This window comes from Pyxicephalus adspersus, chromosome 1, assembly GCF_032062135.1.
Source record: "Pyxicephalus adspersus chromosome 1, UCB_Pads_2.0, whole genome shotgun sequence".
NCBI lineage: Eukaryota > Metazoa > Chordata > Amphibia > Anura > Pyxicephalidae > Pyxicephalus > Pyxicephalus adspersus.
This window is the reverse complement of record NC_092858.1, coordinates 37433675-37446683: the sequence shown is the minus strand read 5'-3', so window position 1 is coordinate 37446683 and position 13009 is coordinate 37433675. Positions and strand designations below refer to the sequence as shown.

General features: G+C 38.7%; 1 protein-coding gene and 1 pseudogene across 1 annotated transcript; both read left to right on the top strand.

Moving 5' to 3' along the window:
- Positions 1-579: 579 nt before the first annotated feature.
- On the top strand, positions 580-6416 carry LOC140327446 (thiol S-methyltransferase TMT1A-like). The gene is made up of 2 exons (XM_072406834.1): positions 580-1143; positions 6072-6416. Exons 1-2 carry the CDS (start codon positions 646-648, stop codon positions 6309-6311), a joined length of 738 nt encoding a protein of 245 aa, XP_072262935.1. The 5' UTR covers positions 580-645; the 3' UTR covers positions 6312-6416.
- Positions 6417-11032: 4616 nt separating this feature from the next.
- On the top strand, positions 11033-11542 carry LOC140340385 (thiol S-methyltransferase TMT1B-like; annotated as a pseudogene).
- Positions 11543-13009: the final 1467 nt, after the last annotated feature.

The following is a 13009-nucleotide window of genomic DNA, read 5'->3' as shown; positions in this document are numbered from 1 at the left end:
TCTCTGACACAGAGATGAACACAAGACAGAACACAAGATGGAGCGACTAACCCTTCCCTCTATCCCGGTATATATGCCTGTGCTCAGATCTCTCCTGATTGGGCTGTTGGGACTTCCCGTGCATCCTGGGAGCAAATGACTTGCTCCCAGCTGCGCCATTCTCGACAGAAATAGTCACCGTTCTCGCCCCCTGCATTTTCCCTCGTTTGTTTTCGGCAAGAACGCGACCTAATGACGAATCCAAGGCCGTTCTCGCTTAAATGTTCAGTTGGGCAAGAAAGTCCCAATTCACCGTGAGATCAAACTTACAAATCTTGCGTGCTCATCCCTACTTATGACCAAGCACCAATGTAGATATTGTTTAGTAAATTATGCCATATGATCATGGAGAGGACATAGCCCTTCTTGTAGTGCAGACATCCCTTTAGTGAAAGTTCAGTTTACCAGTTTTCTGTTACAAGCCTTGTCAAATGTTACTTTTGTGTGAATGTTAAATTTCTTTGTGCCAGCATCGTGCACCACTCCTCCCTCCCCATTGCTCAGAGAGGAGGATCTATTTCTACATACTCAGGATTACAGGACTGCAGCTTGACCAGAGATCACTCTTATTTGAACAGCCTGCTGCATCATCTGAGCTCTCTAAACATGTCTGCAATCATTTTCATTTTACAGCTCATTTTGGCTGTGATAATGCTGCCTTTCCATATACTTTATTACATTGGAATTTGGGATAGGACATCAAAGAAAACCTTTCCCCTTTTTTTATCCAAAGCTAGCATAATATACAACAAGCTAATGGAAGAACACAAAAAAAGTCTATTTAACAATCTATCTGACTTTGCAGACTCCTCTAAAGAGCTCAGGCTTCTTGAGATTGGCTGTGGCACAGGTACCAACTTCAAACTTTATCCTAAAGGATGCAGGGTGACCTGTCTGGATATCAACCCAAATTTCAAAAAATACCTCAGCAAAAGCATAGCAGAGAGTGACCATCTTAAATTTGATGGATTTCTGGTGGCATCAGCAGACAACATGACACCCATAGCTGACGCATCCATGGATGTGGTTGTAAGCACCCTGTTAACTTGTTCTGTGCCAAACACGCCAGCAGTACTGAAGGAAGTAAAGAGAGTCCTAAAGCCGGTGAGTTTTCCATTATCTGACTTTAGTAGTTATCATTCTAGCACAGGTAAGAAAATACCTGTTATTATTTGAATGCTTACTATATGCAATATTCACACTCATGCTCTAGTGTTTTCTTTGTATTGTTTTTTTCACACATATGTTTTTGTTGGTCCCAGAACAATACATTTCCAGGTAAATATTACACCCCTCTTTAACAATAAACATGTGACTGCAAAATTTGAATTATTTAATTAAAACAAACTCTTAACAGTAACAATATCCGTTTGCTCAAGCACTTGGCCAGCATTGCCCTAGCTTCACGCTGCACACAGCTGTGAATGTGGCTGCACTAAAGAGAGGAATAAAGGTCATTTGTATTAAATTTGGGATGGCAGAAACAAGTAACAAACTGCTGCTACAGCTCTGTTCTGGTGCTACAGATACAGAATGTTTTGCATAGAATATGGGCTGGGAATGTCAACTTGTGTTCCATATGAAAGGTCAATTTTGGCCTTGTTACTTGTATGGCTTTGTAACAATCCGATGTCAAAAAAGAATAAAAACAAGGTTGGGATTTTGGTATTGTGCTGCAATCTATCAATCACATACAATAGATTCCAAATCCACTGGGTGTAATTTGTTGGTTTGAAAAACCAAACAGAATTTAGTGGTTTCTGTTACAATCCGTGGAACCAATGTTGTAAGTTTGGGGTCAAATTTACTAAGGTCCAGGTCATTAAAAATGGCAGCAAAACAATGTAGCACTTTTCAAGCCTGTATCCAGCAGAATGAAGTGCATCTACTATCAGGCTGACGAGCAAAGAGCACAATAAGTACATGTTATGTTTACAACTCACTTGCAATTATGAACTCCAAATAATACCTCAAAGATAGAGTATAGCAAAAATATAGCAGGGTATTTTTGCTTAGCAATTCACACAGACCAGGTACTATAAAATACTTGGCATTTTTTTTTTACTAATTATGACAATTCCAAAAGAACATAAAGCAACATAAGAACAGTAATGGGTTGGAATGTTCCTTAGAATTCAAATAGCCAAGTTGTTCAGAATAAACTTTTTAATATGTTCTGACATGTTTCACAGATGTCTGCTTCTTCAGGGGATGGGTGAGTATGCGAACAAAAAGGAGTAGCAAGGACACTTACCATTAGTCAGGCTGGTATACACATGCAGCATGGCTCCTTAGGGGTTCTCCAGGTTATGGCCAACTGGTTTTGCAGTTTGGTGGATTAGAAAATTCAACAGCCACGGGATAATGTAGTATTATTATAAGTATTAACCCCCAGATGGAATGAAGCTTCTAAGGACATGTGGCTGGAGGCAAGGCAGGTTTTCACATAAATAACTGGATGGTGTCAAGTCAAACTCTCTACCTGGGAGCTTCTCAGGGGTATTGTTACTGAATGAGTTTGCCTAGTCAACATCCAGTCTAAAATTTAGCAGTTGTGCCCATTCCCCCTGTAGGGATCCTATTTCCCAATATATGTGTTAATGCTAACGTATTTGCAAAGCAGTTCGTCTCCTACATTCCTTTTCAAGCATTTTTGTTCTATTTTCTTATGTTTAGATTATGTTTATGTGAGTTTATTTAGTTTCTACCTTTTAATTTCTAGCCCATTTATCCTGTCTATTCACTCTTTAATCAACGTTTTTAATCACACAGCTTTTTAACACAGTTTTTAACTTCTCATAATATCCTTCTATTCTTTGAGGAGACAATGTCATTTTGGAGGCATACGATATGTCTGATTCTAGAGGATATAGTATCTTTATTTAAGCATTCTTTACAATTCTGCATTATATGGTGGTGGGGATTTCTCTGTATTCAAAATAACTCATAAGCTGGCTGTTTTCTTTGCCAGCTTCTTGGTGTTGGTATTTTTTTTTACCAGGCAGTAACTTCTGGGGGTTTCCCACCACTACTGGTAGTGCAAAATAAATAAGGTAACTATGCTGCAGAAAAGGTTAGGTAATAATTAATAATTCAATTATGGGTTAGGGTAATGTGGTGTCATGATCAGGGTTTAGAGGGTTTTTAACTGTATGCTATAGGTTTTGGTCTAAATGATCATTGCATAAATAATTTGCACAGTGATTTGTTTTATGAAAGTGCTGGCCTTATCATTCTATAGAAACTGAGATGATTGAATGTATTTTAATTTACTTGAGACATAAAGTTGACCAAGAAAAGTATACAGACTACGTTATTAGTAGGTGTCAATCTAACATCATCCACTGGGTGGTGCTGTGTTTATTTTCTACCCACAGGTTGCCCTTGCAGTTGCTCCCCTATTTACTGCGGCCGGCGTTGATACTTCCACCCTCTGCAATGCATACGGAGGAGAGGGATTTAACTTCAGGGGGTGTTCCCTGGTGGTGGAGCCATTAGGGCAGGTCCGGCCTAGTGTGCTCCCGTCCCCCATAAATGGCCTAGTGGCCATAAAACTTTGCGGACCCCTGATCTAAATAGAGCCACTGTGAAAAAAAAAGCAAAAAAAAAAAAAAAGGAAGAATCAGTTAGTATAGCCAAAAGTGTCTGCTTGGAGTAACCAAATTCTTCTATCAAAAGTGGGAAGCAAAGCTCCTGGCAGATGGAGAAGAGGCAAAATCAGGCCAAGCAGCTGTCTTCTTCAAATACACTGACTGCTGCAGAGAAGTAACTCTGAAGAACAAAAGGCTAATTTGGGAACCTCTACAGATATTTAGGAAACATTTATTTAAGCCTCTTCCACCAGAAATATCAGTTCTAATTAGATTGGCCATTTTAATTATCCCGTATGGACAAAATCCTGAAATTAAGTTCTATCTGTAATTTTTTTCAGGCTAACCTCCTCTGGGTACTGTCTAATACTGGTATACCCAGGAGGCTTAGTTGTAACATCTTTTTGAAAAAAAAATCTAAAATCATCTATGCTATTATTGAATAACACATAATAGCTGTTTCAATATATCATGAGATACCAAACAACATTGCTAATATTATCTCCCACCTTTCCCCTTTTCTCTTCCTCTACCCTAAGAGCTGTCATCACAGACCAAACAACAGTTCAGAAAACCTCCAGGAAACAATCCATCAACAGTACAATAGAATAATGGAACCAGTTCTATTTTCTTTGATCAAGTTTGATCAAGGTTTTACCATTACCATTTTACCATTTCAAAGTCTAAGGATACGTTTGGAGTATAAATAAATAATAAATAACTTTTATTCAGCTTTTGAAAATGCAAAATGTTAAAATTATGAAGTTGATTGAGCTTGTAGGGGCTTCAGCTTTCTCCTTTTCAGACATAAATCACTGATAACAATTTCAGTGGTCTTCTTGCTCAAACTGTTGTACAGACAGTGCTGTCGCTCATATGATATTTTCTATGTTGCTTTAGGTGGGAGATTTTGGAGATAACAAATTCATTTAATTATCTACGCCAGTATGTTGTTGGCATATTCACTTTAAAAAATCCTATTTCTGCCACCTTTACAGAAAATGCAGTTCATTTTCAATATAATTCCACTTGTGTACACTGTGCCATTACTTGTACTGTAGGCATTTAGCCAAATCTGTTGTTTGCCTGTGCAAATAATTGCTTAAGTCTTTATGATATATTAAACTTCATCTGGTTCCTGTGACAGGTAGAACGCAGTATACAGGGTATCAAGGAATAAGAGAAAATGCCTTTTTATTCCTGGAGTCCAAATTTTCATAGAACCATATAGATCTGAGTGAATCAAATTCATGGGCTGTCAGGATCTGTTGTTGCTAGTTTTGGTTAATGACTTCCTGGCCATTTTACTCTCTACACATTGGGTATATTTCATTGTCTGACTGTATGGAATGATTTTATATCATTAGCTTTCTGATCTTTAGCTACCTTTCTATAATTTATTGAGAGGGAGAATGAAATGATCAATGCCAGAGCCTTTGTCCAAGATAACAGTGCCAAGTGTGAATACAGGTAAATGTTTGCATTACCCTTATGTAATTCCCATGCAACTTCCATGCAAATTGCACTTCCTTGCTCCTCAGCCTATCCAGCTGTGTTAGTTGCAGAGTTTGATTGGCTCAGTTTTAGGACGGTGCAATATCCATGTTGTTTGTATAATAATCCATTTTTTGCATTTATTTGTTCTGGATTTAATTAAATTTTCAATTAGTCTCTTGAGCTTTGAATAAATGTGTATGGTACAATATATGTTTCTATTGGGTCTATTTGTCAAAATATTCCCCTGTCAATTACTTTAAATTCGCCCATAATTTTCATTTATACTTAGAGCATTTACTATTGTAACATCTATGCACTTTAACAATTGGCCACTAGGTGGCAGAATGAGTCATTATTATAATAGGAACTGAAACAACTGAAGTTCACAATAGCAATGTGATAGCAATTTCAGATGAATTGACAGGGAAAATTTTAATTTTAATTATTATTATTATTATTATTATTATTATTATTATTATTATTATTATTAATAATAATAACAATAATATTAATAAACATGATTTATATAGCACCAACATATTAGACAGTGCTGTACAATAAATAGGGGTTTCAAATGGCAAACATCAAAAACAGTACAGGGTAAAACTAGACAGTAGTACAAATCTATCTAATCATCGTATATCCCAAACATATATTTGTATACTACTGATTTAAAATGCTTTCATTTAAGGCTGGGATTGGCTTCAGGACTATTTTTTTAAATGTTTTTAAAAATGTTTTCATTAATGCAACAATAAAGCATGGTTTAATAGATACTGGTATTTGTAATCATAGCCTAATGGGTCTTTAATTAACTGCTTCTTAATATTTAAGCTTTTTTTTTGTAGAGATACCTAGCAAACAGTGATTGCAGTGTGTAACTTCAGCATTTCTGACATTTAATTTCTGACACATAGAAATTTAACTTTGCTTTTTATTTTCCAGGGTGGAGCTTTCTACTTCCTTGAACATGTGGCCTCTACAGATGAGTCCAGCTTGATAAGCTTTTTCCAGAAGGTCTTCAATCCCACCTGGAAGATGTTATTTGAAGGATGCAGCTTACAAAAGGCTACATGGAAGGACATGGAAGATGCTAAATTCTCTGAGCTAAACATGCGCCACATAATGGCTCCTACAATTATTATTCTTATTACACCCCATATCATTGGATATGCTATAAAATAAATTCATGTTAAACATATCCACTTACTTGTAAAAAAAAATATCTACTCAAATAAACATGTGCTGATGTATAATACATTTTGTGTAAATAAAAATCTGGTGAAGCTGGTTACAGGCTCTGCATTTAGCAGGGGTATGCAACATGATTTAAACAATAAATTTATCTTTCTGCTCTTTTTACATTTTAGAAATGCAGGCATGTATGTATTCTTGTTATGTTTGTAATATCATCTCCCATGTTTTGGAACTCACAAGTTGTTGCCCCCAAATCACTATTTTGAGGGCAGGGTCAAGCTAGGGCTGGGGTAGCACTTTTAGGTAGTCCAAGATATTGTCAATGCATACACAATAACACATTGGTGTGGTTAAGTTCTAAATCTTTTAAATATTTAATAAAACTGTTTTTGTGTTTTATACTTTTTAAGAAGAACAACTTTAAAGTGGATCCAAGGGGAAGGAAAGTATTAAAGGAACTTTCCCTCTATACTGGGTATTCATCCCATTCAAAATATTCACATTCAATGTTTTGCAGCCAGAAATGAAGATACACAAAACAATATTTTCCCTGTTGCATTTACACAATGCAAAATCCCTTCCTAAAAGTGTAAAAAAAAATGTGCAATTTTCACTGTGCATGAGTGAGATCAGCATTTGTTTTTTTCCAGAAAAGAAGCAACCAGCAGCCTCCTGGGATATGTGAGGTATATATTCCAGGTATTCTCATTCAGACCTTACCGCTGCCGCTCCCCTTTAAATTAAAAAAAAGAAGAAACACATTTTTTTCCATTATATAAAAGGGTTATCCACTCTTTTACATAATGTGAAAAACTTGGTGATAGGTCTGCTTTAAATGTGCTGTGATGTAAATTATACAATGCCACATAAGTTAGAATTTCTTAAAAATAGCAATTTCTTTTCTGAAATTTCAAGTAGAATAGGAAATGCTTAAGAACCAAAACTAGTCCGTTCTTGTGACGGTTTCAAAAGACAGAAGAAGACGGGTAGGCAAGTTTGAAAAAATGGGTTTTGAATGCTCTTTTAAAAGAGCAGAAAGTAGAAGCAAGCCGAATAGGACAAAGAAGACCATTTCAGAGAGTTGGGGGAGCTCTAGAAAAGTCTTTGAACTGTGCGTGTGATGAGGTTATGAGTGAGGAAGTCATTAGTAGGCCATTGGAGGAGCGGAGAGAGCGGCAGGGGGAGTATTTTTCTACCAGGTCAGAGATGTAAGTGGGACAATAACTGTGGAGGGATTTGAAGGTAAAGCACAGAAGCTTGAATTTGATTCTAAGGTGAAATGGAAGCCAATGGAGAGAACTGCAAAGAGATGCAGCGGAAGAGGAGCGATGGGAAGGATGGACGAGAGTCGGGTTAGTGGAATACTAGAGAGGAGGAGGTTTGTGGTCTCTGGGGACAGGTAGGTGCGGATTTTTGGGATGTTGCGTAGGTGAAAGTGACAGGACCTGAAAATGCTCTGCGTATGTATTTTTTTCAAATTCATGCCAAAATCAGGAAATATTACAGGAAAAAATAAAATAATTTATGACATATTTGTTTTAATTTTTCTGCAGAGCTTCATCTAGCTGGTCCATCTACAGCTTGATAAATGAATGCTATATGAAAAGTTTCAGCCTCATGTGCCTTTCCAGACATAGACAAACAAATCATATAGATCATACATTTAGGGTACTTTTATTCCCACGTAAACCCTACAGACAATATATCTAGTATTATTAGTAAATGAATAATAAGGATCTTAAATCTGCACAAAAGATAATGGATGAAGTAGAGAAGGGTTAAAATCCTGTTAATTTTATATTCTGCTGTCAATGTCTTGTTTAGGGAGATTTCCTTTGACTAATTGTCCTAGGGAAAAATACCTACAAGTTAAGTAAGAGTAAGAGGCTTTAATCCTAAAAATTTGGCCTGTCATCAGAAGGATCAGCCAGACAGGTAGCATTTAAAGCATATACATAGGATTTACGTTACTAGTGGCTAAAGAGATCTGTAAACACGAAAGTCTTCATGGAGTAAACAGCAAAAATGTCAGATTATTTCAGAAGTTCAGCACCTGCCAATAAATACAGTTTCACTTTAGCACAGAGGCTTTGGCACTATTGGCGAACACCCTGAATCATGGCTAGGCCGTCACTGTCCTGGTCAGACCGTCAGACTGTCACTGTCCAATATGGGCCCTGGCTGGCAGTAGCTGCAGAAGAATTTCCGAAGTTCTGAATATGCCCATTGCAGGCTGGGGGTTGGGACTGTACCGTCTGGAAATGTGGAGATGGGAGTGTGAATCTGTAAGTGACAACATTACTAACTTTTACTAAGTCTACCAAGTCTGTTAAGAAATATTCTAACATGAAGATGCAGGGTATGGTTATGTGAAATTTAGATATTTCTGAGGATCCGGGGCCTGGATTGGCTACAACGAATAGCTGATAGTTGAGTCTTGGTAACATATTGGGATGTATGGCAGTTGAAGGTGTCTGGCTAGCTCTGGTGGGGAAGGGGTGGGGGTGCCACCAGGGGTGTCTTCTATAGGACACAATAAAGACCAGAAATGAACCTGGTGTCCTCTATATTGGCTAAAATTTACCCCCATACTGACAATATCTGCTGGAGATGTGTATCGGCTCCTGGTACGTTATTACATATTCTCTGGGAGTGCCCTTCTTTGTCTACTTACTGGTCTTCGGTGGCAGACCTTGTCCATAAGATCACAGATATATAATATCAAAGATGAACCCGCTTTGGCATTACTCCATGTCTCTAAAATGTCGCAAAAGACTTACAAAAACTCTTTATTACAACATCTCTTGAATGCCGCAAAGGCATGCATTCCTACAATGTGGAAGTGTGACAAACCGCCAACCCTTGGACACTGGCTAAGGAGGGTGGCAGATGTTTACCGTATGGAAGACCTGATGACAGCTGGGACGGATCAGACCGATAAATTTATCCAAACCTGGTATTACAGTTCAATTAAGTACATCTGCAGAATATGGTAGATTGGCCGGTGCCTCTTACTGTGAAGTGTGAGTTACTGGGTTTGATTGTAAGGACCGAACTGACACACTTACCCTGATTCATCAATAAAGTGCGCGTACGCTCGACGCGCATATGTACGCGCTGGTCAGCAAGCTCAATTAGCGCGAGTCGGGCTCGAGTTCTAGTGAACTCGCCTGCCGGTTTCCTGCAAAGATGAGCAAAGATCTTGAATACGCCAATTAAGGCGATTAATTTTCAGCTGCGCGATTCAGGAGTAGATGGTAAACTCAATGGTGAGGTGATAGCAATTAATTAGCCCCCTGTTTTGTGCGCATCTCCAGTCCATTTTACAGGTCAGTTTGAATCTTTAACGCTTGATGTTTTTTTGTGTAAGTGTTACTTTATTATGTTACATTCTACTCAGTTACAAACTTGCTTCATTTATAGTTACAATTGTTGCACTTGTTGTTTTGATACTTTTTGTTTTGGTTACAACACTGCAAACTAATTTCTATCAAGCTGGATATATACTAAGTGGCACTTTCAAATATGTCATCACACAATACTATGAGTGTAAAAAAATATATGCGGTAATAGAGCTTGCGTCGAGCGTACGCGCATTTCATTGATAAATCAGGGCTATTGACTTTTCACATGTGTATATTTGTATGTATTTTTTTGTTTCAAATTGTAATATTTGTTTTTGTCTTATTTCCCTATCCAACATTTGTGCAGGATGTCATCTTTGAAGACCTGAAAGTCTCACTGACTTGGCAATTGGGGCTATGCCATTTCTTTTGTGGGGGGACATTTAGGGACTCATTAGGGATGAAGTGTCCCTAGTTTACGATGTGATAGTCTGCCTTGCTGGGGCTTGTGGTTAGTGTGTAGATTGGCTGCCTCCTTCTGTTGCTGGAAAGGGCTCCCTGCATGAAAAAGGAGTAACCAATAACCATCGATGGATACTTATCCTTATAGCCAATGGCAACAAATGGCACTCAGGGAGGTGGGTTGTTGCCCAGGAATAAATATCTGCAAATTTTCAGTAAAGGAGAGATTCATGGGGGAGTAAGTAGCAGAACACATGTGGTCCTGGTTAGGCCTCTTCCCATTGCTAACCTTTGGGGTGAGAATATTCCTAGGGCCTGGGTCCCATATTTGTTACCCCACAGAACTGGAGTAGACTACCCTTGATGCTACAGGATTAACACTCGGCCATGCGTATCAAACAAGACTACCTGAGGGGTCAGATTAGGGATCATTGGAGTCTCTGGTAACTGAGGAATGGGCATGAGAATGTTTACCACTCTGTATTGTGAGTCATACCTTTGTGAGACATCCTGCACCCCTTTCTTCTCTCCTGTGTTTGTTCAATAAACCCCTAGACCTGGACCTGTTCCCCTGTTTAGGTGTGTTTCTTTCCCCACCTGAACAGAGCTCAAAAACTCTACAGTGGTGAGTGCTACTCATGTATGCCATTCATTTAAAGAAAACAGGATTATTTTTCTGAGCTGCATTTGATGTGCTATCCAGGGCAAAAAAATCTAAACAAATACTGTCTTTCTCTTTTTGAGTCGGAGGAAGAAAGCTGTAATCCCTCCCTAACCGGCCAGCATGCTAATGCTTTATCAGAACAAGTCACAAGTTATGCATTTTTTATGACTTTGAAATGACTGCAAACAGCAATCATTATCATTACAGGATGTGCCTAAATCAGTCTGCACACACTGACAATGGCTGTGCACATTGTATTCTTCCAGATATGTGTTGCTCTTGTAGCACTACCTATTCATGTCCTTGCTTTCCTGGGCCTGTTGAGTCCCAAAGCCAAGAATAGACAGCCATACGTCCTACAGAGTATGTCCATGAACTATACCAAATACATGAGAGAGTACAAAAAGCAGCTCTTCAGCAAATTTAATGACTTCAAGGGCTACTTCGAGGAAGTCAACGTCCTGGAGCTTGGCTGTGGCACTGGAGCAAACTTCCAATTCTATCCTGAAGGATATAAAGTCACCTGTGTAGACCCTAACCCTAACCTTCTAAAGTTTCTGAGTGTCAGCCTGGCAGAGAATCAACATGTCCAGTTGAAGGCCTTTGTGGTGGCTCCAGGAGAGAACATGGCCCAGATACCCGATGGATCCATGGACGTGGTGATCTGCACTCTGGTCCTCTGCTCTGCCCATAATATATAAGGGATAATATATAAGGGAGTGAAGCTCACCAGGTTCCGGGACCTATAAATGACCTGTACATTAGATGACTATAGGATATTATTGTAGTGTCTGTGACCCTATTAGGGAAATTTCTCTCATTTCTGGTTGTGTCATCTGTCCAGAAAGGCATGGACAGCAATACAAGCTTTTAACATAGTTGTAACCCTTCTGCTCACTAATATAAAAGTCATAGGGGGAGCTTGATGTTTATTGTAAAAGAAAGCCAGCATGGCAAATATCACTTCCAAGCACTTACAAGAATTCTGTACAGAAAAGATTCTCACCTTGGCAAAAAAGGCTCTTGTGTTCCCTGAATGATTTTTTTTTTTTTTTTATTCTAGAAGTACAGTAAATGTTTTGAACTTAATTCTGGTGTTTTTTTTTTTTTTCCTAATCACTGACCCAGAACATATATACATATAACATATATCCTCTAACTAATCATTTGTATTTAGAAAATTAAAATGATCTAAATGCCCTTTTTACCCATCCAAAGCCATGGCCACATGACACCCCAGTAGGTGAGGCTTTCCTTAGGTATTCAAGCCATTACTTTTGTGATGTGGATTAGGCATGAGCGAGATTTTTAAATTCAATCGCTCAGCGAATTGAACCTTGCTCGCTTACCGAACATATAAGCGAGAACAGCCTTGTAATTCGCCATGAGGTCGTGTTCTCGCCAAACTAACAAAGGAAAAAGCAGGGGGCGGTAACACCAAGAAATTTCAGCGGAAATCGCAGCTGGGAGCGAATCATTTGCTCCCAGGATGCACAGCAAGGCCCAGCAGCCAATCAGGATAGATCATAGCACAGGCATATATATACAGGGAATGAGGGAGGGGTTAGTCACTCCATTTTGTGTCCTGTGTAGAGGATAGACGCAGGGAGAGACTTGTAGTGTGACAGGGATAGTGAAGAAGCCTTGTTAGTTTTTTTGTTAGCTGCATAGTTCAGTGTTTTATAGGGCATTTTCTTTTACATGAGCTACTAGCTAGTCAGTTTTGTTAAATTGTCAGCAGTCAGCACATTTAGTACAAGTTATATTGTGTGTATTACACTCTTAGGTGCTGTTCACTGACTGCACATGCACTGAAGGTACAATTGTGGTTGCTGCTACTTGTAGTGCCACGCATACCCATTCAGTTTTCTTAAATTGTCAGCAGTCAGCACATTTAGTGTAATCTATATTGTGTATTAGTATTGGTAGGTTACTCATCTTTTTTCACATAGTACATTCACTAAAGCTAAATAAAATAAATTGCAGTTCCTATTTACCAAAGAAGACTGTTTGGTACAGTGAAATTTCTGGCCTACTGGAAAATAAATACAGATATTTCAGTGTTTAACCTCCTTGCAGTTAAGCCCGACCTTCGCTCGGGCAAAAAAAAACTGCAAGGATGGTTAAGCCCGAGATTTTGTACATCCTTACTTACCTGGTCCCCCTGTGCTCATCCAGCGTCGTCCTCCATCGATCATCGTCCGCCGATCTCTCCA